This window comes from Thermobia domestica, chromosome 4 (genome assembly GCF_964235325.1).
Source record: "Thermobia domestica chromosome 4, izTheDome1.hap1.1, whole genome shotgun sequence".
Taxonomy (NCBI): Eukaryota; Metazoa; Arthropoda; class Insecta; order Zygentoma; family Lepismatidae; genus Thermobia; species Thermobia domestica.
The window spans coordinates 4,105,615-4,133,248 of record NC_137457.1 but is presented as its reverse complement, the minus strand read 5'-3'; the positions used below and the strand labels follow the sequence as shown (position 1 = coordinate 4,133,248).

Here is a 27,634-nt window from a genome sequence, read left to right as displayed (position 1 = left end):
AAATGACCAAAAATGTGAAACATATTCCGTTTATTTTCTAACTGTACTTTCACAGAAAAGTATTAGGCAAAGTCAGAGAGGGACATATATTTTTTATAGTCCCGGGTCTCCAGATGGGTTTATCCGCTCTACACGCGGTCACAAACAGCATTTCTTTATCGCATTATCATTACTGATAAAAAATTGTGGCTCCAGTTCAATATAAAGAAGCGAAAAGAACGGCTCAGTCCGACAAACAAATGACTGTCCGAACAAAATATATTCATTCTCGAAAGACCATGTGGTATGTATGATGGAATTGGAGAAACATAATTCATTACAAGGGCTTGAGCACAGGGAAACTATCAATACTGTGGTTCAAAGAAGCACTTATGCAAAGAAGGTAGAATACATGAAATCTCATTCCTCTGTAACACACCAACACCTATCCTCACACTGCTAATATGATCAATGCTGCAATTCCAGAACTCCACTGGAAAATGCTAACTCAATCTCCATACTCTCCAGACTTAGTACCGTCAGATTTGAATCTTCCTCGATCTCTTTCGTACGCTTTGTGCGGTGAATCGTTCAATAATGAAGTGGAACTGAGGGCTTCCTTGGACGAATTCTTTTTAACTCACGACCAGGGAGATTTGTATCGTTGACGCATCAAAAAAACTTTTTGAACGATGGAAGGAAATAGTAAACAACAGCAGAAAGTCTATTACTGATTAAATTGGTTGTTTGTTGAAACTAAATTTAAAAGTACTCTCTTTAATTATTTCTCAACCCAACAGAAGCTTTTACGTAAAAGGAAATACTGTACATTTTGTAAAACAATAAAAATGTAATCTTAATATAAACTTTTATATATTTTATATTATATAAATAGTTACAAAAAATATGTGCAACGTTTGTTACTGTAAGATTAACTTAACATGTAACATATTGATTTAAATATGATAATTATCGACAAATAGTTTATCACAGTTGTGTAGTTAAATAAATTTATGAAACTATTGAAATTACTCGTTAAATATTTATGTACTATACAGTAATACACACTAGCAGTTCTACTAATAGCAAATTCGACAAAATGATACGAGAAAAAAAATGTTAATATATTTTGTATATTTGTGCTCATGTTTATTAGCTTATTGTAATTAGAATGGATCCAGTATGAATAAGACACATTATATATATGTTTCAGAAAAAAAAATAGGTAAATGTTCAATTCATGACTATATTATTTTGAACTTCATTCAGTTAATTTACTACTTAATATGAATTTTCAAGTCTAATCTGAAACAAAAAATCCACAGAAGGTTACAGAACAAAAATTCACAGTGTATTCTTCAATTCAATCATTTATTATTGTTACCTCAATTGATTTATTTTCGAATATCCAATAAAAATAGTACTATCAACAATTATCGTATCTATTTATTTACAAAATAAATAAGAGTAAGTAATGATTGATGAATACCATACTAACAAATTTTTCCAATTCTTGTTAAGATTATGTATACTTCCGAATTATTTAATTAACTACACTTTACATCATTTTTCTGGAGCAACATATAATATAATTCACGTATCTTGTGAATCTTTATAGGTAATCACTTTTCAAAGTAGATGCAAGACTGTCTAGCCTAGGTTTGGCAACTTTGGAAGATAAAATTACCGGTACACAGGGACGTACGCAGGGGGTAGGTTCTGGGGTCCGGACCACCCCCCACCAAATTTCGACTTTTGTATAAATTTAGCCTAATTTTAGGAGCAATTTTAGGAATTTTAATATAAAATACCCTCATATTGAGTTTGGACCCCTCTCAAAATAAATTCCTGCGTACGCAACTGCAGTTCCTCCTCATAATAATCAAAACAGATTAACAGTAATTGTGTTATGATCGATGAAATATGTAGTTGTGCCTGATAAAAATACTTTGCAGTTGGTAACCGTAGTCTAACTGAAAGCAAACAACAATATTGCAAGGTCACCATGGCTATCTTGTGTAATCAAACATCAAACTAAAACAATACCTTAGTATCCTTCAAAGTTACTTGGTTTCTACCTGTTGGTATTAATGTATACTGTAGTTTTTTTTTTTTTTTTTTTTTTTTTAGATCGAATAATCTTCAGTCGTATAAACCATAATTTGATCATTTTCTAATATTAAGTTCCAACTTACTATATTTACAAAAAAAAAAAAAAAAGTTATGCTGGTTCTCACTGGAATTGACTTTTATACAAAGAGCATAATATATATTTTAGTAATTAGATCTCGGAGGCTGCCTCCCGATAACTGTAGTGCCAACTGTATTATACAGCCTGTCTATTCCTGGTGGGGAAATGTACAAAAGTAACTATCTACGCGACTGGAATTACAGTAATTTATCTAAAATTTAACAAAAACATCGTCAAGGAACAAGAAATTTGATAATTACTGTATTGGGAAAGAAACAATATTTTCTTTTTATATATATATAAGCACCTGCATAAATATAGTACCGTAACTGGAAGATAAATCTCACACGTATTTTGTTGGGTAAATTGTATTTCAACAGTACTCTTTTAGCACAAATTACACAATACGGATCTCGCACTGAGAATAAATGCATCACATGACTTCAGCGTCTGAACTCTGTTCAGTCACTAGTACATCTTGCATATCGGAGTTTACTTCAGTTGAAGTTTCAGGAACTGATTCCGGTTCAGGTTCCGGTTCCGGTTCAGCTTTTGGTTCTTCTTGGTCTGACATTGTGTCTGTTACGGGTTCCGATTCAAGGTTACTTGCTTCTTCTTTTGTTTCTTCATGTGGAGCCATTTCCTTTTCCCGTGAACTCATTTCTTCCTCTTCCTCTTCTTCAGCTTGAATGTTACTCTCTGCTTCTTCTTGTTCTTCTGGAGGCGCCATTTCCTTTTCTCTTGAACTAATTTCTTCTTCTCCTTCTTCTTGGACATTATTGTCAACTGATTCCTCCATACGTGATTCTTCGACTAGTTCAGTAGTTGTAACTTGATCATCCATCACTGTTGTATAGCCTGCCGTTCTGAATTCGTCTGATTGCTCCTCCACATTGAATGGATTTCCTCCCAAACTGTTACTAATTTCACCAGCAATTTCAGCGATGGCAAAGTCCTCGTCATCTTTTATTCGAAGTTCGTGAGGTATAACAGCGTAAGAACCCACCTCGCCTACCGGATATGTGAACATTATTGACCTTCTGGGTAGTTCAATCGGAGGAGAATTGTATCCACGGGCTAAAATGTCATCCAATTGTGAACCTGGAAGAAGAAGAAAAAAGTTTTAACTACAATTAAATTTCAAAATCATACTAGAATCAAATACTGCAGAAATTTTATCATGGTTTTAACTAAAACAGACAAAATTCGATTACATTTTACTCTCTGTAGAGAATGGGGAAGTTTGTATGGTTACGGCATTACATCTGTAGAGAATGGGGAAGTTTGTAGGGTTACGACATAACAAACTTTAAAATAACTCGCCAATGTTTAGAATACGTTTGTTTCTTCTTTGTACGCTTCCCGCCAAAAGGATGGATCTGTTTACAACGCCTTGTTGCGACGCCACAGCTAAGTTAAGAATTAGAATACGCTACGAAACACAGCAAAACGCCACAACACTGTAACACACACTTGTTCTTCTATGTAAACTAATCATTTTAAATACCCGCCAAACAGCAATGATCTTATTTGATGGGCTGGCTGACAACTAACGTCACCTACACGACAAAACCAATAAGACATCTATTGAATTAAAACGTTCACGTGAGTGCTAGCAGAAAATACTTTAAAGGCCAACCAAGAGCATTGGCGGGAAGCGTGACAAGATAAAACAAATATACTCCAGATTTTGCAAAATAAAATTCATGTTACTCGTCAAATTTCTTCATAACATAAAGAGAAAAATAATTTGTACAAAAATAATTAGTAAAACTTTTACGATACAGATTACGGAAATATTAATTTTCTTTCTTCCATCCTTCTCAAAAACAAATATGGTTATAAAATTATTGCCCCAGTACTTAGATCAGGTCCACTACTGCACTAAAATTGTCATAGAGCTAAAAGATAAAATATTCAATAGTAATTGCATTAAATATGATACATTAGTCATAGCAGGTGTTGTAATCAAAATGTCTGTACTAAATGGTTAGTTGGTGCAAAGTAAAAAGATTTGAAAAAGTAGTTTGACGTAGGATATGTTTCACACATTATAAAAAGTCAGTTTAAAATAACGCGCTTACAACTAGACTTGTAGGTTGGACTTCCTTGAAAACTAATCATTGCAACAATATTAACAACAACGATTATTATATATCCTATATAGAATGAGCGCCAGGGGCGCATCGACAGGGATTCGGATCCCCCCTTAAACTTCATAGCTCGAGAGACATTTCTATACTTATGGTTACTCTGAAAGAGAAATGGTTGATGTACGTTAAAAATTTGATCTTCCACTACATCTGATTTCTTTCTTTTCTTATTAAAACAATTCAGTTTTATTATTTTTGCTGAGAATATAGATGACAGTACTTTAAAATTGCTTATCGTTTTATCGAATGTAGAATAATACCAGGTCAATAGTACTGAACATAGTGTCTACGACTGGTGGATCCCTTCAAATTTCGGACACCTGCAACATATATTCCTGGTTGCGTGCCTGTAGAGCACAAAGCCGCTTTCTCCAAAACAAATATTTGTTCATATTAGGGAAAATGACTTTGTGTCCCTATATTTTACGAATCTTGAAGTTCAATCCATTGACTGGGGTGAGGTTAAATTTAAATAGAAGTTGCATCAACCGAGTGTGACGTAGTGTCTCGTGGTAATTAGTCCACTTCGAACACACAACTTTATCGCCAAGAAAAAGTGATTTACTTACGCTACGAAACATAGCTGAGCGAGGTCAGCGAGCGGAGGGAATTAGAAGCCCCGTAGGGCTCGTTTTATTCCACCTTTGGCCACCTGATAATACCATGTGACATTACGTTACGCTCGGGTTGTGAAACTTCAATTTAAATCTAACGTCACCCCATTGTCTGTACCTCCATCCTAAAAAAGAAAAAGGAAAAGAAAGAAGAAGAAATCTCCATTATACAAAAAGCTATCCATAGTATTTTTACAGCTCGGAAAACATGGCATGTTCGGGTACAAGAGTTCGTTTGGTAACTTTGAAACATAGGGGTAACTAGAGGAGGGTCAGGTGTGGCCATCCCGTCCTTTCCCTAATAATACTATTGGACCACAGGCTAAAACTCTACTGATTAAGGATATATTTTAAAAAGAAGAACATAGAGATATACTGATCAATTGGAGAACTTTATAACATAGCTCAAGAAGGAATTCACACCAATCAATGTGTGTCAAGTTTCTATATGGGTTCCTGTGAGAGCAATTGGGTTGTGAAAGAAGTTTTCCTGCTCTGCAAATACTTAATGTTTCTAAATTTTCGTTTCTAAATGAGAAAAGGGACTAGCAGGTGTAATATTAAAATATCCGATTTTGTATTTGTAAAATACCAAATTTAAGGATTTGCTTAAGTTGGAGGTGCGAAATTCAGCACACAAACTCTTCATTAAAAATCAGAAAACATGATGCTGGAGAAGTAAACAATACTAGTAGTACAGTGAAACCTCTGAATAACGGACACCAATGCGACATGAATTTTTGTCCGTTACAGAGAGGATACACAAATTTAATTTCTCACAACAGTAATTGTATGCAGTAATATATAGTAAATACATTATATTTAGTAAATACATCATGAGCATAAATACGTCGAATTCAATGTGAAAATACTCTATTTAGTACGTATATGAATTACTGGGAGGGTGAAGGAGAAATTCATTTCTGTTAAAAAAAAAAAAAAAATACACTGTATCTCAAATTCTCAGAACCTTCTCAAAACATGCGTTAGGAATCAACTAACCGGCTAAACTCTTTTGTTTAGGGAAAAAGGCATGCTTTTTCCTCTACAAGGGTAATAAAACGCATTAGAAAGTGGTGTCTGAGAATCCTCAGTATGGTTGCGGAAGAAACATATGTGTGTGTTTGTGTACTGCCGCGGTATCTTCATTGGTGGAATGGATGGAAAGGTAAGTTATTGGGAGTGCATATGTTTATTGACCCAGCCCCAATCACAAAGAATATCTTCTTAGAGAAAGTGAAAAAAGAAGCCGTGAAAACTCCAACTCAGATTTGTTCTGGCATCATAAGTAAAAGAAAAAAGTTGCTTTTTCTAAAAAGTAAGGGAGGAAGCATTACTCGTTAAAAATGTTATTGTAAACTAAACAATGTTTTGGCATCTATGAAATTGTCGGGAAAGATGCAAGGCCCAGAGGAGAAAGGAGTAAATTTCTTAGAGAAGGGACGATCTTTCGCATAGAATTCTTGGCCATACGACTGACCCTGCATGAGGGTCAGTCGTATTGCTTATTGAAGGTTTTATAGGATTTCCTCCAGAAAGCAGTTTATTGCGAACATAAACAAAGAAGAATTTCAAGTTCAGCTTGAAGCTGTTCTGTTTGATGGTTCACCAGGTCTACACGCATGATAAATACACTTGTGGGGAAAAGACTTTTCTGACTCCTGTAATATATATCGCAGAACCGAGAATAATTCCTGTCCGTTATGAAGAGGTTATTGAAACCTTTGGGGGGAAAAGAACTGTCCGCGTTCGTATCTGAGAGTGTTCGTAAAAGGGAGGGTTTTGTTCCGTGAGAGAACATATATTTTTGCCAGGACAAAAATATCTGTCCGTATTATAGAGGTGTCCGTTATTGATAGGTGTCTGTTAAGGGAGGTTTCACTGTAGTAGTAGTAGTAATAGTAGCAAGAAGCATCCCTTAACAAACAAGGGAGAATGACCTTCTAGAAGGTATTATTTCTCAAAGTGAGTGCAGAGATATATTACGTACTAATGAAAGCAAATGTGCTATACATAACGCAAAAAATGATCATTTTCTAATGTATTATATGAATGCAAGATCAGTTAGGAACACAGCATCTAAGTTTTCTAGCAACATTTCGTTGAACAATTATTATATCGTAGCAATAACCTTGTCATAACAATTATAAACCATGGTAGCAATAACCATGTCGTATGGCAGTGGTTATCTTGTGATTATTTTGATTCAGTGTATTTTGAAAACAGATACCTACTATTTCGTAAAGATAGAGACTATAGTATACGTGGTACAACAAGGAGGAGTGTTGCTAGCAATCCAAAACCTGGAAGTCAGTCAAGTAGCTGTTCCCGACCAGAGCCCAAAGGGCATTCTCGGGAAAATAATGATTAATTACAAACCGCTTTATATTTGTGTTGTGCGTTTTGAACCAAACTCAGATCTTTCCTTATAGGATTTTTTTTTTTATTTTATCGAAAGTAAATGCATAATAGGTAGCACTATTCTCCTAGTAGGTGATACGAATTTGACTGAAATAACTGGTAAAAATTTTGATTTTCTACAGTCAACCAATAAATCCCAAAGTCTCTATCATTTTATATCATGACATAATATCACTCAATACTGTTACAAATAGCTTAGGGAGAACATTTGATTTAGTAATAAGTAATCTTTCAAATGTAACAGTAATAGGAAAACCACAATCATTAATTAAAGAAGATAATTAGAAACATATTTGTTTCAATTTTAAGAAAGAAATTATGAAAATCTTTATAATGAATTAGCGAGTATAGAGCGCCAATATCTAAACGAATATACGGATCCAAATAAAGCAGAATTCTATAAAGTAATTCATGACATATTTAAGAAGTGCATTCCCATGAAAATGCCCACGAAAAAAAAAACTTCCTGTCCTGGTTTACTAAAAGTATAATACAGAAAATAAAACTTGAATGGCAACATCGCTTAAAATGGCTTAAGGGGAGAGGAAAGACTAATCACCAATATCATTATAACGAATACTGCAGACTATGTAGAGAGGTGAAGGGTGAAATAGCAATAACACATAATGATTTTTATCTGTAATGCTGAAAATAATATAACCGAAGACCCACAACACTTTTGAACCTACATTAAAAATAAATTCCCACATCTCTCTTCTGACTCTATGACCTATAACGGACTGAGTGATTAAAAATGATGAAATTGCAAAGCTTTTGCTCAACATTTCCAGTCCATTTAAATCAATCCTAATCCTTAACTAAAAATACATTGTAAAGATATGTGTACATTTGAACACATAATGAAGCATTTTATTTCGGACTTTGGGACATTTTATTTTAAAACTCTATGCAGTAAAAAGCATCATCGTTTATTTAAAGTTGAATCACTTTTCATTTTTTTCTAAGTTCATTTACTTTTCTTACAAGGAAGTTTTCTTGCTATTTGTTAATTCCTTCAACACATGTAATTTCTCAATCAATAAAAACGACAGATTGTTTCACTGTCAGCATTCCTATCATGACCTCACCTTTGGTTAATCTATGAGCATACACTTTTCATCGAGACTGAAGAAATAGTCAACGACCCAGGATATTAACCCGGAAGGTACATCGAAGAAAACCATTGAGAGACTTTTGGGAAGAGGTAGTCCGGATTGTATGAGAGACGAGTCAACATGTAGAAGGACGAGCTACAATTCCGAATTACGAGAAGTTTACCTTACTCTAACCTAGAGAGCACCTTGTCTTAGCTGACGTTATAGCTATCAACTACAATAGACAATTCGTTAAAGAGCGATTTCGATTTTGATTAAATTTACTGTTTTCGCAACGCTAGTTTTCCTGCCCGGGTTTCGCAGACCCTTAACACACGACTACCTGGACTTCCAACTGACCAGAGAGAAGGATGGACGGACATCAATCCACAGGAAGAACTGTCGAGAAGGAAACTCCGAGACCTGCAAGTAAGTGCGAGTAGATTAACCAGTCCTAAAAGCTACTCCCTTCTCACCCTTTTCAACCCCTTAGACATCACAATGTTTGGTTTTATTTGTATGCAGGTCAGATGCCGTACTTTATGCTCTACCAAGCTCAGTGTTTACAAAATCCTAGGCGCAACTTGTCAGTTCTGACATCCCCAATTACACCATTAATTAGTGCGTTATCTGAGCTTTCAGACTGACAAGGGGCGACTGCACATGGCAAGGATGTGGTTTTAACTGTTAATCTTGTGTGGATGCACACATATTTGTAACCCTCGATTTTTCTCATCTAGCTGAAGATAATTTAGATTTATTTTTGCATTAGTTTGTTCGCAGCATATCGTTAGAATTTGCTGAAATTCTAATTGTTTTTATTATTTATTAATGATCTGACATTTTATTTCCATAACTCTCATAAATTACTCTTTGCAGATGATTTTAAAATATTCATAAATGTGAAATCTATAGATAACTGTCTACTATAACAACAGGATCTGACTAATATACTAAAATGGTGTACTACCAATAGACTTGAAGTAAATATTAATAAGTGTAAAACCATGACATACAGTAGACGTGAGAAAACGTATGACTTTACTAACTCGATTATTGGAACAAGCTTAGAAAAATTAAATACAATTAAAGATCTAGGTGTGATATTTGACATAAAATTAACTTTTTCGAATCTTGTAGCAAATATCACCAAGGATGCATATTGAAACCTTGGATTTCTTATCAGAACAATCAAAAAATTTACAAATGGTAGCACTTTTAAAGAGCTTTATTTTCCTTGCGTAAGAGCCAAACTTGAATATGCCTCACTTATTTGGAACACTTCTGTGAAAACACATAGTCAAAAAGTAGAGCAAATACAAAGCAAATTCATACGTTTTCTCACATACAAAAGGACAGGACTTTACCCAAGATACCAACCGTATGATAATTTACTTGATAACTTTACACTTCAGGCACTTGAACAAAGACGGACGGACCTCCTTTTCTTACACAGACTTTTGCACAACAAAATAAACGATACAGACATAATTGCGAAAATAATGATCCAGGTTCCATCTCTCAAAACACGCAAGGGAAATAGTGGCCTGTTCTATTGCAGGAAGGCACGTACAAATGCACTGTATACGTCACCTACATGGAGAATTTGTGCTACTACAATAAAATCATTAAGAGTTATGAAGATGTAGATATATTTCATTGTTCAGAAAAGTCATTCAAAAAACTAATATTTAGTGTTCTGAAAAAAAGTGTAAATAAAATGTATTATTTTATTTTAATGTTCTATATTCAAGCATCAGGTCCATTATAATTTATTTTTTGTATTCAAGTTTTGTATTCAAATTAGTGATGGGAACAAAAACCGGTTTTTCGGTTTTCGGTTTTTAGAAAAACCGAAACCGGTTTTTGAAAATTTTCAAAAAACCGGTTTCGATTTTTCACTGAAACCGGTTTCGGTTTTCTCCAAAACCGGTTCGGTTTTTCACCGAAACCGGTTTCGGTTTTCTTCAAAACCGGTTCGGTTTTCACCGAAACCGGTTATCGGTTTTCTCCAAAACCGGTTCGGTTTTTAAGCTGATCCGGTTTCGGTTTTCTTCAAAACCGATTCCGGTTTTTTTCCAAAATTCGTTCTATTTCTGACCAGAATGGTGTTTCGTTGTTCTCCGGAAACCGAATCCATTTCCACAGAAATAGTTTTATTTGTTTTCGAAAAGTTTTCAGCGAAACCAGTTTCGGTGAAAACCGAACCGGTTTTGAAGAAAACCAAAACCGGTTTCGGTGAAAAACCGAACCGGTTTTGGAGAAAACCGGAACCGGTTTTGAAAAAAACGAAACCGGTTTCGGTGAAAACCGAACCGGTTTCGGTGAAAACCGAACCGGTTTTGGAGAAAACCGAAATGTCGGTTTTTCGGGTTTCGGTTTTTATAGAAACCGGTTTTCGGTTTTTATGAAAACCGGTTTTGCCCATCCCTAATTCAAATATAGGGCATTTAACAGGATTTCAAACAGCAGGAACGGAGTCTACTAATGAAACATAAATCTATATTAGGCAACTATTATTTCTCGCTAACTCTCAAGTTTTTGCTCTGTAACGATCAATACTAAAACAGAGAATGGAGTGGATTTCTATAATTGGCTTAACAACAGAAATCAGCTTTACTTTTGGAATTGTAAATACAGGACTGTTATTTTAGGTTTTGCTTAGGGAGAACAAGACACTGAAGTATATTAAAGAGAATATAGTAGCTATATAATTATAATATTGACTAAAATGTTGACACATCTCGAACTCAAAGAGAGAGGGCACTGTGGCTCAATGGTAGAGCCCTTACCTCTGGTCCGTCGGGTCCTTGGTTCGATCCCGGGACAATATCGTGTACGTTGTTTTTCTTAGGTACTCCCATTTTCTACCATATTCTCATTCCACCAATTCTTCGATCATAATTCAGAGCTCCTTCGTGGCTAAGCGGTTTGCGTACGCGTCTTTGGCGCGGGAGACCCGGGTTCGATTCCCGGCGGGAGCTCATGTGGTTCGGATTCCACGTTAATTAGTAGGTCCCGTCTAATATAGCCTCGCTGCTGAAAAGGACATTAAACTCAAAATCAACTCAACTCGATCATCGTTCACTTTCCTTAACTATTCATCTTCCTTAGCCTAAAGGAGATAATCGTGTTACGTTAAACTGAAACATTTCGAACTCTTAAAGAATTTCATCTCTCAATCATCAACCTAACGCTCAGGTCGCTTAACTACCATACCCACACATTTTACTCTACTCAGCAACCGTGGCAAAATAAAGACTACCTTTATGACAGAAGTTATCAATTTAAATTCTTTTGGTATGGGACAGGATTCAATGAACAACTACGATTTCTCTAGCAATAGACATCAGGGTTTCTTAAACCGTTTAATCTTAAAGTAAAGTTGGTAACAGGAGGGTGAATGCACTTCTGTGAATAATGAATGCACTTTGTTGCATATCAGATGCAACTCTACAACTAACAACCTGATGAGAAAATAAAAAATACCCAGACGTGCCAGTGAGTACATATACATAGATAGCTCCGGAAGAGGGCGAAGACATGGCCATGCATCACGACCATATATAGTTTCTTACACTCAAGAACCTGTTTAGCAAATGAATGCCTTCAACCTTCACGTCATGTTATTCTGCAGATCACTCATTATTATTTTTTCTACTCCTCTAGAATCTCCTAGAAGAAGATAAAACCACATTGAACCATTCTGAGGGAAGAACGCAAACGAAAGTATTTGAGAATACAATACTGAGGCGAATATTAGGACACAAGAGAAACGAGAATGGGGAATAGTGGAAACTTCATAACAAGAAACTGCTTAATTTATATCGTCTACCAAACATTGTTAGGGGTCATCAAGTTTAGAGGTTCAAGTGGGCAGATCATGTAGCCAGAATTGAAGAAAGTAGGAACGCTTTCAAAGTTTTAAATTAAAATCCAACAGGAAAATGACCATTAGGAAGGCCTAAGCACAGATAGGAGGATAATATTAAGATAGATCTCGCAGAAATACAGTAGGAATACAAAGTAGACCCTGGGGAATACGGACAAAATCTCGCGGCCGAAACATCGCCGCCCAAAACTTCATGGACAAAAATGTCGCCTGGTCAAAACTTCGCTGCCCAAAATTTCGCGTGGTCAAAACCTTGAGGGTTGAAACCTCTCCTTAAAATTTAGGCAATGAGTTTCTTAATATGCAATTGCATATTATAAAATAATAATAATAATAATAAGAAGAAGAAGAAGAAGAAGAGAAGAGACAAAACTTCGTGCGCGTGAGTTTCCTCGGGTTTTTTCCCGTTTCCTCCCACTTTCTCCATTCCAGCATTTTCTTCATCCTAATCATCTAAGTGAAATTATATATAGGCCTATATATATATATATATATATATATATATATATATATATATATATATATATAGATAGATAGATAGATAGATAGATAGATAGATAGATAGATAGATATATAAACCATCCCAGGCCCGAATCTCATCTATGTTGAAAATTTGGAAATTTGGTAAGGATCGGTCAAGTGGCTCAAGAGATATGATGTCACAAACACAGTCATTTTCATTTATATATATATATATATATATATATATATATTCAAAGCACGCGTCAGAATTTTTTCTTGTCATTATTTTAATGCAATTATGTGTTATTAGGTACTAAATATACAGGGTGTTTCAAAACAACACCGACAATGTTTGGGAGGTGATTATTGACACCTAGATAAAACAAAAAGTATAGACCAACCTGGGTGCACAAATGCTTCCTTTCGGAGTTATGGGCCGCCGAAAACATGAAAAAATGAATTTTAAAGGTCCATAGCTCCAAAACTATGGAACGGCGTAGTCGGATCAAGACTTCACTTAGGAACCAGTATGAGATGAGCTCTATCCAAAAATCCATGTTTCAGAATCCTGCGGCACTTACGCATCAATTTTTGTGGAGGTAGTTTTTCAGTATTACAATTATGTGCCAATAACCAAACTCCCTCTATAAAAATTGTTGCGTGTGCGCCGTAGTATTCTGCATATTTGGATAGGGAACATTTAAGCAATATATAGAACATCGAAGAAATTGTTGTGACGAGATTTTATACTGACGACATTTCCTCCCAGATGAGATTACGTTCCACGAGATTCTGTGTCGCGAGATTTTGGGCGGCGAGGTTTTGTCCAGGGAAAGGTTTGGGCCGCGGGTTTTGGCCGCGAGGTTTTGTACCCAAACCAGAACCTGGATCCAGTTGGCTAAGGACAGAAGTCAATGGTGAACTTAGGTGATTGCGGCATTGAAGCTCCGCATTCCATAGGCCATAGAGGTAGTTAGTACCATTCCATACTTCCGTTACGAGTCACCTCTGTACCCATCCAACCTAGCTACAACATACACAACATTAAAATACACATCTACAGAAAAGATGGCCCAACTGTCTACGGAAGCCATAAGGGAAAAATTGTATACAAATTTGGTTTTAATAACAATCACTACACATAACATTAAACAAACGTACAAACATAATATGCCTCGAATGCAATACTGGCAAATGCCATTTCAGTAAGAAAAGAATGTTAGTAAAAGTTTACATATTTTGCAGGTAAAATCGTTTCCATCAGTATTACTAAAGGAATCCGTTGTGAAAGTTCCTAATTTTTAAAAATGATCGATGCAGAAAAGGTGACACACTTTCCATTCCTCCATTAATGATAGATCTACAGCAACCAGTATTTAAAAGATAACAATCTGGGAATAAATTAGATCTACAGCAACCAGTATTTAAAAGATAACAATCTGGGAATAAATTAGATCTACAGCAACCAGTATTTAAAAGATAACAATCTGGGAATAAATTAGATCTACAGCAACCAGTATTTAAAAGATAACAATCTGGGAATAAATTAGATCTACAGCAACCAGTATTTAAAAGATAACAATCTGGGAATAAATTGGAAATAAATTAATCTGTCCGAAAAACTACGCAGAAATTTTAATAGAAAGGGTTGCCCATAGACTTAATGAGCTCACAGACAAATTCTCTGTGAGAGTTCCTGAACTTGGTCAGCTTGCCTCAAAACTGTGAGTTCAACCCACTCCACAACGGTCGTCAGTGCAGTCTGTTTTCATGAAAATAATTGTAGGTTAAAATATCTTTCTTCTTCGATTTATTTTTCCATTATTTTAAGTGGAAAAGTACAGTTGACAAAATTGGCCGTACTAGTGACACCGTAGAAGCCCTATGTGGCGCAGTCGCTAACGCTCTCGCCTTCGGTGCGAGCGGTCCCGGGTTCGATTCCCGGTGGGGACATTCTGTCGAAACAGCTTTTCCAGGGCAACCATCTTGAGTGAGGTTTTTCCCGGATTTCTTGTCATTCAAACCAGGCAAATGCTGGGTGGTTCCTAACAATAGACCCAGGTCCCCTTCTCTTTTATTGGATAGTGTGATCGCCGAGGGACGTTATCCCTCATACGTGACGGGCTAACATGGCCATAGATGCCGAAAGCCCAGAAATCTAATTCCTAATCCTAATCCTAGTGACGGGCTAACATGGCCATAGATGCCGAAAGCCCAGAGATCTAATTCCTAATCCTAATCCTAGTGACGGGCTAACATGGCCTTAGATGCCGAAAGCCCAGAAATCTAATTCCTAATCCTAATCCTAGTGACGGGCTAACATGGCTATAGATGCCGAAAGCCCAGAAATCTAATTCCTAATACTAATTACAGCGTACTACAAGCAGTTCGAAGAACATTCTAAACTTTTTTGAGAAACGCTTGCAAGAGAAAAACATTTTCTTTTCACGGGCCCCTGACATTCGTCAAGATTGTCCCCTTTATGGACTTTTAAATACCGTCTGGGATCAAGATTTTTTTCTCACTCTATCCTTCTTTCAGTGCAGCAGGATACAGAATTCGAACCCGGGATATCCTGATTATGAAGCAAAATCGTTTACTCCCTCTAGCTTACTCCAATTTGATGGTATATCACAATATTTCTCAAACTTTTTCGAAAATGGGAACTATTTTTATTAGTCAGAATGTTGTATGAACACCTTCTCTTGCCCCCTTTGAAGGCATAATTATCATCTTTTTACTGTTTTGAGCATATTCCACTATACCACTACACTTACTTCTTAGAATATTTTTAATAATTGAAGCCTATAAGGAATATTTTATAAATACGTCTATAAAAGCTATTACAATTCGTGTAATCTTAACCTTATTAAATAGTATACTCTGTTATTTCTATATCTACACTTGTTTGAGATTATTAATTTGAGTTTTAACATGCGTAGTAATCGGGCTAGCCAGAAAATTTCGTATCGGGATTACAGAGACAATCGGGTGTCAGGATCTGGAACCGAGAATGAGGTACCCGATTCCAGAATGTAGAATCGAATACTTGGCCCTAGAACCTAGAATCGGGCAGAGATGGCCCGGTTCAATAAAAACTTGACCCATGACCCACTGAACCACCATCCATCATAACCCACTCTGACCCACCACCCTCCAAAACCCATCGTCATCAATTCTGACTGATGATCCACGCCCTTTTCTCCACTGACTAAAGAGTTTACACTTGTAATAAAACAAGGCTGTGGAATTATCAGTAATCAGAGCTTGAATTTCTATGGTCAATCACTCAAGCACCGCTCTGTTGCAATACGAGTGGATCTGACTTTCATTTTATAAAATGGTTAAGTGTTTGTCATGGAACATATTACAAATGAATTTCAATTTAATTAACAAAAATATAATTATTTCGTTGTTTAATTATATATACTTTTCAGTGGAAAATACGGAGAAATTTGAAAGTCTCAAATCAAGGTAAAGTAGGATAACGTAAAGGGGAGAAAACTGTCAAATTCGACTGCCTCGAAAGCCATGTACTAGTATTATAATTATAATTACAAATATCAATTATTATAATTACAAATATCAATATCCAAAAGTGCACTCATTTCAGGTAAGCAAATAGAAACAAATAAGAAAGAAAGAAAAATGGAGGCCTTGAATGTAAATCGTAGGCAAATTCACCAGTGTTCGGAAGATGCTGTCTACAATGCACTGAGCAGATTGAATCGGTGGGTGGTAGTGGGTCAGTGATTATGGTGTGTCACGATGGATGGTGGGTCGTAGTAGGTCACGTTCTACGCACGACCCACTGATCCACTCCATCTCTCGAATCTGGTACCCCATTCCAGAACCGAAAATCGAGTACCTAGTTCCAGAACCAAGAATCGTGTACTAGGATTCATTATAACCGGGGACCCGGGTATTTCAGGAAACAATTCTGACAAGGAACGGACATGAACGTGTCATCCGAACATCCGAATCAAAGTTAGTCCATTCCATAAACATAACAAAGATATATTCATGCACAAAATGATACAAGCTTTCCAAAAGGTGCTATGTATTGGGACCCATAATGTCCTTGATTAGGGAAAATTGGGAGAATGTCAGGAAAATTCTCTCCAAAAGTCCTTCCCATCAACTTTGGCCCCCTCTGGAGTTGCCCTGGGTAAAAGCACACAGACCAAATGTATCTCGAAAAAATACTTTGGGAGATAAGAAATGAGTGTACCAAGTTTTCTTTTGATAGACGGAATAGGTAAAAGGGGAAAGCTATTATACCAATACGTTCTGAACATTCAAAACCGAACCTATGACCTGACCTACAAAGAGAATCATTCCCAGTATTTTAGTAATTCTACTTTTCAGCCCCAGTGTATTAAAATTCCCTCCTGGAGAAAATCTTCTAAAATCATTACTGTGTGGAAGAAAGTTTCTCAAGAGATAGTTGTAATATTTAGCAATATTTTAGGAATTTTCAACACTTACTTAGAATTTTTAATGAAAATGCTAAAACTATTGTTAAGATACACGTTATCGGATATCGAACTCAGGATCTACTTAGCGGAATGAGCAGTCTTTCCATATAGATCTAGTTACTAGCATGCGCGGCTACTACGTGGGTGCATCGGGGTTCCAGCACCCACACAAATAATCTTGTGCGCCGCACCCACAAGATTTTTACTTTGATAGAAACAAAATAAAGTAAATATTTCTCACTTGCCATTATCATAAAATAAAAAGCAATTAAAACATTGAGATGGAATTTAAAATTTCTAACTTCTAAAACATAATAGTTTGTTTCAAATGTGTTTGTGCAAAGGCAACCAAGCAACACACTTAAGTTAGTCACTTTGTAGCTTATGTTCACAACAAAATCCTTTTTGCAGTACCATTAAAATTATTTGCTTTTATGACATTTTTTTTTCATTTTAATTTGTATGTATGCGATATTTTCTTTTAGTAACGTGTTGATATCATTGCCTTTTGCAATCATTGTGCATCATGTAAGCTGTTTAAAGTATACACTTAAATATTACGATTACATATTCATTACAGTATATTCATTGCATAGAGAATATTCATTACAGTAACTTATCCTTAACCTCGGACTCGGGGTTTGAGCCCGTTTCTGTTGCGTTTAAGTCAGACGTGTTACCGACTGAGCTAGGGCAGCCCCAAATTATCCTTATACTACCGGTATATTTTACTTTATCACAGCTCCGCCGTTTATGACAGTGTTCATAGAAGATTTTAACTAAAAGGAAATCAATCAAGAAATATCGAGACTCCTCTGAAAGCATATAGCACACCCCGCCATTGATATGCACCTACATAAATTTTAGAAAGTCATCACTGGTAATTACATAGCTGAAACTCAAACCTGCTGCTAGCCGGCCTTAATGGTAAAGCGCTCAATCAGATGAGTTGGGTTCAGTAATGATCTCATGGGTGGCCCAGGAAGGAGAGAATTTCCCACAGAAATACGAAATTCCTCTCGGAACATATCTCAGATTGTGCTCAATAAGGATTACCAATATTTTCGCAGTACTGCTTTAACATCGCAAATAAAGGATAATGATAAAGGCTAAAATAAAATAAAATAAAATGCGATGATGATAGCCAGTTTCGGTTAAAGTCTTCATATGCCGAAACTGGAGAGGCGGATCTGTATTGTACTAGTCAATTCGGTGGACGTTTCTGTATCACGGAAACCAATCCGATGTTGCCTTTTGGTGTCTTTGTTTCCTTCTACATTCCGCAAAACCTCTAGAAGTCTCCTTCGTGTTGTTTCGTATGACATTTCGAGAATGACAAGAAAAAACAGTCATTAGAAGAAATACTTACTCGCAAAAGTATTACCCTAATCACATACAAATATGCCTTTCAAACCAGATCGGGCGAAAACGGGCAACAATCGGTCTTTTTCTCTAACAGATAACATCCTCTACTATCACATCCAGCACACAGTAGAACTGGACTCGGCTGGACTCAAAATAAAACTCTACATGAAATTCAATATCAAATATATTAATTACGATCTAATTTTATTTATCCACATATTGACAGATATATTAGAAATCTATGTATGTGTCGTGATGTTCTGCATAATCATTGTTAACGCCTAACAACGAAACATTATTTTGTTTTCACATCATGAACTTTGCGTCTGCTACCGGGGTAGATACATGGCCTTCTTCCACCGACTCATTGACACTAACTGTAGGCCCAACCTTTAGAAGCTGCACGAAAACCTTACATCTTTCCTTATTAAATGCGTAAGGTCTTTCATATTTGTGATAATTTCGAATTTTGAGGTTTTGGCCAGGTTTGAAGGGTCTCTGTACCACTGTGCAATGATGAGAAATGAATGCATTGGTGGAATGAATAAAGTAGAAGAAAACGGGAGTGGAGGAAACCAGGAATACGGTGTTTGTTCATCACAAAGTCCAGTTGGTGCAAGATGGGATCGAACCAGGAACCCAATGAACCAGAAGTGAACGCTCGACCACTGAGCCATCGTCCACCCCAGTATGCAGGTAACAATAGTAGATCCTACTTGATATATGTAAAGTACAAACTGCGATAATAACGTATGGTGTACACAAAATCTTTATCTCTTCCGCAATAGAAAACCAGCATTAAGTTTTTCAGGAATTTCTTAAAGTACCAAGAAAATGTCAATATAGTACTAAGAGAAAGAAGAAGACATGCCTTTTTGTGAGAGTTGAGTTGATTTCAGTGTAGCGTCCCTTTCAGCAGCGAGGCTATATGAGAAGTGGACCTACAGCTTAACTGGGGTCCGAACCACACGATTTTTTTGTGAGAGATTGAAGGAAGCCCAACGACTGACGGATGCAAGGCTCAACATTCTCCGTATTTTTAGGCTCCTCTTGTGCGAACCCTGTACCCTAATAATGATCCGCAGCCTAAAGCCACATTGCCACGTTAGAAGAACTTGTAGCTGTCATAAAAAAAAAATAAAAAAAAAACTTGAAACCCTACCATATTTCACCATGTACACATAGTCTTGAAAGGGTCATAAAACATTTTATTTTCCATCTTGCAAGGAGTTGAACGATGCGCAACTTTCTGGGACGTCTTGCTTGCTACCTGCTATCACCCTCCCGCTGACATAAAAGAAAAACAAGTTTCGCCGCTTCCGAAACAACGGATTCTTTTGGACGAGGGAGAGGAAGTGCGCCAAAATACACGTTTTTAATTAGGAGGTTCACTGTTTGTCCAGTAGAGTGCAGTGCTGCATGGGTGGAGATACCTTTCTTGCTTTCAAGAAGTTATAACTTATAAAGAGTAAATAGAAAGATCGGGTTGCAAGGTTTTTTTTTTTTTTTTTTAATAATAGCTACAAGATTCATTTAACTTGGCAAAGTAGCTTAAGTCTGAGTGAGTGCGAACTTCCAATGAAATCTGTGAGTTTTATGTCCCACGGTTATGCCAGTTAGGCTAAAGGAGACGGTGATGATGAGTAATGAATGAAATGGTGGGATGAAGAAAGTGGGATGAAACGGGAGAACCCCGAGAAAAACAACGCACACGATGTTTGTCCACCACAAAGTTCACTTGGCGGGGGCTGGGATCGAACCCGGGACCACAAGCACTAGAGGTGAACGCTCTACCACCGAGCCACTGCGGCCCACAACTCCCAATGAAGTTAGTAAACTAGAGATGGAGGTTCATTGATAATGGATTTACTTATTTATACACATTTCTGGACATTATCACCATATGTGTCCTCTAGCCCGTTAAGTATGACAAATGACGTTCGGCGATCACACTATCCGGGCAAAGGGGAAGGAAGGAAGTGGCTTGGAACCTGCATGTTAGCTATCATCCCAGCATTTGCCTGCTTGGAATAACCCAGAGAAAACCTTACCTCACTCAAGATGACTAGCCTGCTAAAACTGTTACACCTTTTCGACCGAATGACTCATTAAGGATGGAGAGAACGGTCTCGAGCATTTGCGAGCCTAGGGTAACATTAGCCTCATTGAGGTTTATGAACGCGAGCAAGGTCGTTATGGGTACTGAGCTTCGTAAGCGGGAACAAGAATCAGGTCCAATTGCATAATGCTAATTCGACTCGGCACATAAGCAGGAGATATTAGGATCCCGCCAAGGTCAGGCATTAAACCTGGATGTAGATATATACATCGCACAGGGAAACCCATTTTCAGAAAGCCTTGGGCAGAATCTCTCAAATTTACCTTTCTCGCCCAAATTTTATAATTCTCTCTTAAATCTATCATTGTCTCCCAAATTTACTTTCTCCAAATTTAACATTTTTTCCTCCCAAATTTAATTTCTTCCGTCAATTTACCTTTCTCCCCCCTAAAATTTACAATTCTCCAGTTTGATTGAAAAAAAAACTGATTTAATTTCAATGAAAACTTATGTTCCCCACATAATCTCCCCTATGGCCACCTCGCGGCTCTGGTAAATATAAAATATAATTTTAATTATCTTGCCATTATGCCTGGTTCATTACAATTTTGAAACTATTATTACAAGAAAAACAAAGGGTCCTTTCCAGTCGTCTACTGACTAGTAGTGCCGAACACTAGACAAGACGAGACATAATTTTCATAAGTTAGTTTTGAGCTGAGCGTCCCGTTCAGAAATGAGGCTATATGTGACGTGGACCAATAGCTTAACGTAGAATATGAACCACATGGGATCCTGCCGGCAATCCAGTCCGGGCCTCCCGTGCCAAAGGCATATACATTATACACAGAGCCAGGGCCAGTTCTATCTTGTGTGTAACACATGCATTTGCACGGGGTGGCAAAATTTGTCATAGCTACAATACTTGAAATAAATATTTCTTGATGCAAACAGACTTCATGATGATGGTAGTTAAATTTACCAAGCTGACCTGCTATATGAATACTATGTACACTCATGTCCAAATTTATTGTCACATGTCTATAAATATGTTGTAGGAATATAATTTGAAAACGAATTCGCCCGATATTTCTTATAATGTTACTATGTGTATAATCGGCAAAGACATGTATGTGGCAAATTTCATGTCAAAAGAGCAATAAATAAGAAAAAACGAAAATATAAATTTCTTGTCCATTTAGCAACACTTTGATTTACTCATTCTAATTTTCGTATTTATAATTCTTTTCCTATGTAATTTACCACAAACGTACATTTCCCGATTATACACATAGTATCAGTATTAAAAGTACCCTGCAAAATCATTATCAAATTATATTCTTACAAGAAGACACTTATAGATATGCGACAATCATTTTGGACATGAGTGTACATAAATTATGTTCAGGTCGCATTAGTTTAAGATCACATGGACAATGCTAAAGCAAATTGCCAAATAAATCCCAGCATGAATTGCTTGATTGTTCTCAAATACAAGAACTGAATTCTCGAACAATAGGGAACACCTGTTCCATTTTATTTGTTATCATAGTTTTGATATGAAAACTAGTCTTGTCTTTGTCACAACCAATTTCCTTATCATTGAAGATGGAAACAGATGTAGAAGGAATGTCAAGAAATAAAGATAAAAGAGCTAGTTGCACTGGAATTGCAAATTGAATAAAATCAGATTGAAACTTGATATTGAATTCTATAAAAAGGATTGCTATCTTTCCTCTGCGGGTGTGTTTCCTTTATCTTTCACTAACATAAAAAAAATGGTATTTAAAGAAAAAAACAACCACCTTCAGATTGTATTTGTAGTGTTTAGGCTTTTCTGAATGCGAGTGATTATTCCCTCCCCATTGTTGTTCATGATAGGGTAGCATACTTAACATCGTGGCGCTTAAGATTTGTTTTCTGTGGAGAAAGGTGAGAAAAATGATATCATTGCACGGGGTGGCAAATTGCCCACTGCCGCACAGTGGCCGGAAACTGGGAAAAAGCGGTCAAAAATCGATTTTGTCAACTTCGCAGCCTATTTAATTGGTATCGTTCTTCCTGTTTCGCCGAACGTCTTTGGCTACTAAATTATCGCACACCTGACCAGGCGGCCGTGTTCGACGAATCAGGAATTCCTGTTTGGCCGAAAACTAGTTAAAGGGAATTTATTCTCAAATGGGATTTTTTTCGCAGCAAAGTCTAAACGTTTTGTATCTTGTTTTGTGCGGTGTTGCCAATTTTCATGGAAGGTGAGGATCATTATAGAACAAAATGGCGAAACAGACAGGAACCATCGGTATTGATATTTGATTATAAGTATCTCTCCTGCTTCCAAACTTGGAGTTTCAGGACATAGGAATATTTTCGCTGTCCATAAAATGTATGTCAACATGTACAAATAAAAATGCCGAAAAAAAAAATGAACCAAACAATATGATATGTTTTAACCATTTATATCGTTTATATCATTTATGAGGTCGATGAGGTTGAATAGTACATTGGACTCAAATACTGTGTTTAGTGAAAAGTTTTATTTGTTATCCATTGTTGTATCATTCAACGGGGCCGAATTTCTAAAATTTATGTGGGTGCATATCAATGATGGGTCGTGATGCTTTTAGGGGTCTCTCGAATTTTATTTCTTTTTAGTTAAAATCTTTTATGAACACTGTCATAAAGAGCTGTGCTCAATTCTATTGACAATGTGGTTTTATTTTTTATTGTGAGGACTGTCTTTGACTAGGCCTGAGACAGGCAAGGAAGGGGAAAGTGTATTGTTTAGTTTCCTTTGCACAGACACATTTGAAACAATTATGTTTTAGACCTTACAAATTGCAACTTCCATCTCAATATTTTAATTGCTTATTATTTTTTGATAATGGCAAGTGAGAAGTATTTATTTTATTTTGTTTCTATCAAACTAGAATCTTGTGGGTGCGACACACCCACAAGATTATTTGTGTGGGTGCTGGAGCCCCGGAGCATCCACGTAGTTGGCGCTTATATCATTTATATGATAGCTTTGTTAGTGTTACCGGAAACTTACATATACGCTGATGTTAGTAGCTCTGCAGTCTATGCTTATCCTTGCTTATCTGCAAAATAAGTCTTATTGAGTTGACCGTGAGTAGTATATACAAAGGTTGAGCATTGGAAGTACCTGCAGCCAAGTGTAGCTGAAGGACTCAGCCCCATCTAATTGGATAAGCGTGATGGGTAAATGTTGTGGTCGCAATTGAGGTCCACTATCTGAACCTTACAAATGGAAGAGGCATATTGTCTTGTACGTAATTTGGATTGCCCTTCGTCCCTGAATCAAAGTTAAAGTGAAAGCCTCATACACATTGCAGTGGTAAACTATCAGTCATGTGGAGCTGCTGCAGATATATTACACGTCAATGCAGTAGTATATAAGAAGATTCGATACTGTATTTTTTAAAATCTTACCGAAACAACGTAATCCTGAACTAAATTACATTCTATGCGAATGCAAAACCGTGGACTTTAATTTTGTATCCTAAGGCGAAATACACATTTGTTTTACACCGTCTCTTTATTAGGTGCATATACAGTTAGAAGAAGAGCACATTGAAATTTTTGTCCCCGACCTTTCACGTCGAGAATGGCCTGAAACAAGGAGATGCGTTGTCGCCACTATTATTTAACTTTGTTCTGGAATATGCTATAAGGAAAATCAAAGATAGCAACCAGGGCCTAGAGTTGAACGGTATTCACCAGGTTATGGCATATGCTGATGATGTAAATTTAATAGAAGTTGATGGGAGAACAATAGAAAGAAATGCAGAGATCTTATTAAACGCTTGCAGGGACATGGGTTTAGAAGTAAATGCAGAGAAAACTAAATACATGGAAGTGCGTCGGGACCGTAATACAGCAAATTATGGATGCGTTAAAATATTAAATAATACTTTTGATAAAGTGGATACACTCAAATATCTAGGATCAATATTAACAGAGGAAAATCATATTCACGGAGAAATTAAATGTCGACTAAAAGCAGGGAATTCGTGTTACTGTTCGGTTCAAAATCTCTTGTCGTCGCGAATTCTGTCGAGGAATTTGAAGCTTAAAATATATAAAACGATAATCATGCCTGTTGTTCTGTATGGTTGCGAAACATGGTCGCTTTCTCTGACGGAAGAACATAGACTGAAAGTATTTGAAAACAAGATCCTGAGGCGAATATTCGGACCCAAGAGGAACGGGAATGGGGAATGGCGGAAACTTCATAACGAGGAACTACATAATTTATACGGTTTACACTGTAAAAAATTTCATAGCTAAATTTACCAAAAATGTTGGCAATCTGTTTGCCATTCCTCTATGTAAATCAATTTACACCTATAAAGTAAAATTAGTAATATGAAATGGTGTAAAATTACATTTTTATCAGTAAAAATATCAAATTTTCTTATAAATTTACTGTAAATTTGTAAAAGCAACCAGTAAATTTTGTAATTTAATCTAAGGAAATGTAAATCAACTTACAAAATGAAGAGTAATTGATTTTACATTGATGTTTGGCAATTTAATTACTAACTTTTTTTTCAGTGTACCCAACATTGTTAGGTTCGTCAAGATTAGGAGGCTTAGGTGGGCGGGTCATGCAGCTAGAATGGAAGAAAGTAGAAACGCTTTCAAAGTCTTGACTGAAAGACCAATCGGAAAATGACCATTAGAAAGACCTAGGAGCAGATAGGAGACAATATTAAGATGGATGTCGCAGAGATTGGAATACAAAGTAGAAACTGGATGCAATTAGCTAAGGATAGAAGTCAGTGGAGAGCTTTTGTGAACGCGGCATTGAATCTCCGGGTTCCATAAGCCATAGAGTTAGTTAGTTAGTTAGTTAGGAGAGCACATTGAATCTGTAACAGCTTCTTGGATGCATACTAACACCTGTCATAACTTCGTACTGGCTAGCGATGTCCAATTCACATAAGGCGTCAACATGTTACGTTTTCAATTTATAAACTGTATGTATGATTCACGATGGTGAATTTCAAGATGGCGGCTTTCATTGTTCTGTGTCTTCCTCAATTTTCACCTCACCTTTATTACTCCCGTACATTGTTCCCTTGGTTATATTTTGCAGTATTTGACATTTATGCGAGGGGTTTCCACAATTTTGGACCACCCTGTATATATAAGTACACGTATTGCAGCAGGGATTCTTCAAATCACTTTCGCAGTAGTTGCAATCTGTTTAGAAGTGACAGTTACGTATAGAACGATAGACAGACGTCCGTCAACTTCCAGTGTTTTGGAATAAACTATTTTTGTCCCCTTTTGGCAAGTTTCCAACCACTGTGTGCCGGCCCTGCACATAACCACAAGGGAGCTCAAGAGTTCTTCCAATGGAGACAGGTATGGACATGCTTTCCAAGACGAGACAGTATTTCGATGACACCTTCTCGAAGAATGAAATTAAGTGAAATATTTTAGTATTAAGTCTTACTGTTATACGTTGTAACATAAAAGAAACGGTGGTCTACATAAGAATAAAATGGTGGAATAAGAAAGTGGCAGTATCTGAAGAAAACCTATGCACACGGTGTTTGTCGAACACAAATCCCATTTGGCACGGGATGAGATCGAACCAGAAATCCGCAGGTACTAGAGGTGAGAGAGTTTTAATACTGAGCCAGAGCGGCCCGGCACCTTTTCGAGATGCTTTTAAGTTTAGCGTCCCTTACAGCAGCGACGCTATATGAGACATGGGCGTACTGATTAACGTGGAATTCGAGCTACATGAGTTCCCGCCGGGAAGCCAACCCGGGTCTCCCACTCCAAAAGGCGCGTACGCTAACCACTTAGCCATGAGTGAGCTCCCTTTTCCAGACGAGACAATCCCAAATCTCGCCTCGTAAACGACACCCGTAGCTAGCACGCTTGTCTTTGGTGCAGGTGGTACCGAGTTCAATTCCCGATGGGATAGTACTGAAATCACTACAGTGGTTCACATTCAACTTTAAACCGTAGGTTCATATCTGATATAGCCTCAGCGCCGAAAATGAACGCTACAAACTTAACAACAAATGAACAAACAAGAAAATTCGATTTAAAAAAAGATATATTCTATTGTATCACTTACCAAATGAATCCCATAGCGGAAATGCTGATCCTAACACCACCAACAGCAACAATTGCAACCAGAAGAACAGCATCTTCATTGTTGAAAATGCCTTTATTCTTCCGCAATAATGTTTTAACTTTGACCAAATAAAATAAAATTGATCTTTTGAAGATTAATAAACAATAAAAAAAGAACGTATTATTATTATTAATATTATTAGGAATAAACTTCAACACATCACACAATGTCTGAACGTCATACAAGATTGTGATACTCTGTTGCAGAGTAAAATCCAGTTCCGCTGTTTATGGACGCCGGTGGGATTTCGGGCTGTTAAATTCGCATGCATTTAAATTGGGGAGGGAACCAGCTCTGTCGCACAGTTATCATTTAAAAGTCTTGTAGAACGTGCTGCTTAAAAAAAAAAAAAAAAAGAAAAAAAAAGAAATCCAGTTCCTGCCCCTCTTCCCTCCCCCCGTGAGCACGCAATCACGTCAGAAATCTGTTGTTCCTCTTGCACACAGCTTGCTGCTACAGGTTCGTCTCTGAAGACGAGCTAGTTACATTAGGGTCAATAGCCTTTATTGTACCGGAAAATTAGCTTCACGCAGATCAGCATGTGCGATAAAATATCTTTTGACTTGAGAAACAGTGGGTTTGAGAAGAAAGAAGAAGAAAAAGAAGCCACCACTACATTTTAATTACTCTCGAGAATGCACGTGTGATTTATAATTTTGAGAGTAGTATTTATCAGGGTAGCCAAATACAATAATTCTTCTGGATAGGTGTTGTTTTTCTCAAGATTCAGGAAACTCTTTTCTCTTCA

General features: G+C 36.7%; 1 protein-coding gene across 1 annotated transcript; it reads right to left on the bottom strand.

Annotated features, from left to right (window-relative positions):
* Nucleotides 1-893: 893 nt before the first annotated feature.
* On the bottom strand, nucleotides 894-27,295 carry LOC145683239 (uncharacterized). The gene is made up of 2 exons (XM_081754608.1): nucleotides 26,827-27,295; nucleotides 894-3,271 (listed from the first exon to the last, which is right to left on the bottom strand). The coding sequence occupies exons 1-2, from the start codon at nucleotides 26,903-26,905 to the stop codon at nucleotides 2,604-2,606; spliced, it is 747 nt and encodes a 248-aa protein (XP_081610734.1). The 5' UTR covers nucleotides 26,906-27,295; the 3' UTR covers nucleotides 894-2,603.
* Between the last annotated feature and the right edge of the window lie 339 nt (nucleotides 27,296-27,634).

Bases quoted from the DNA above. Each gene is read 5' to 3' on its own strand.
- LOC145683239 (XM_081754608.1), bottom strand. From the start codon at position 26,905: ATGAAGATGCTGTTCTTCTGGTTGCAATTGTTGCTGTTGGTGGTGTTA. The intron at 3,272-26,826 runs GTAAGTGATACA...TTCTTCTTCCAG, and splicing joins TCCGCTATGGGATTCATTTG to GTTCACAATTGGATGACATT.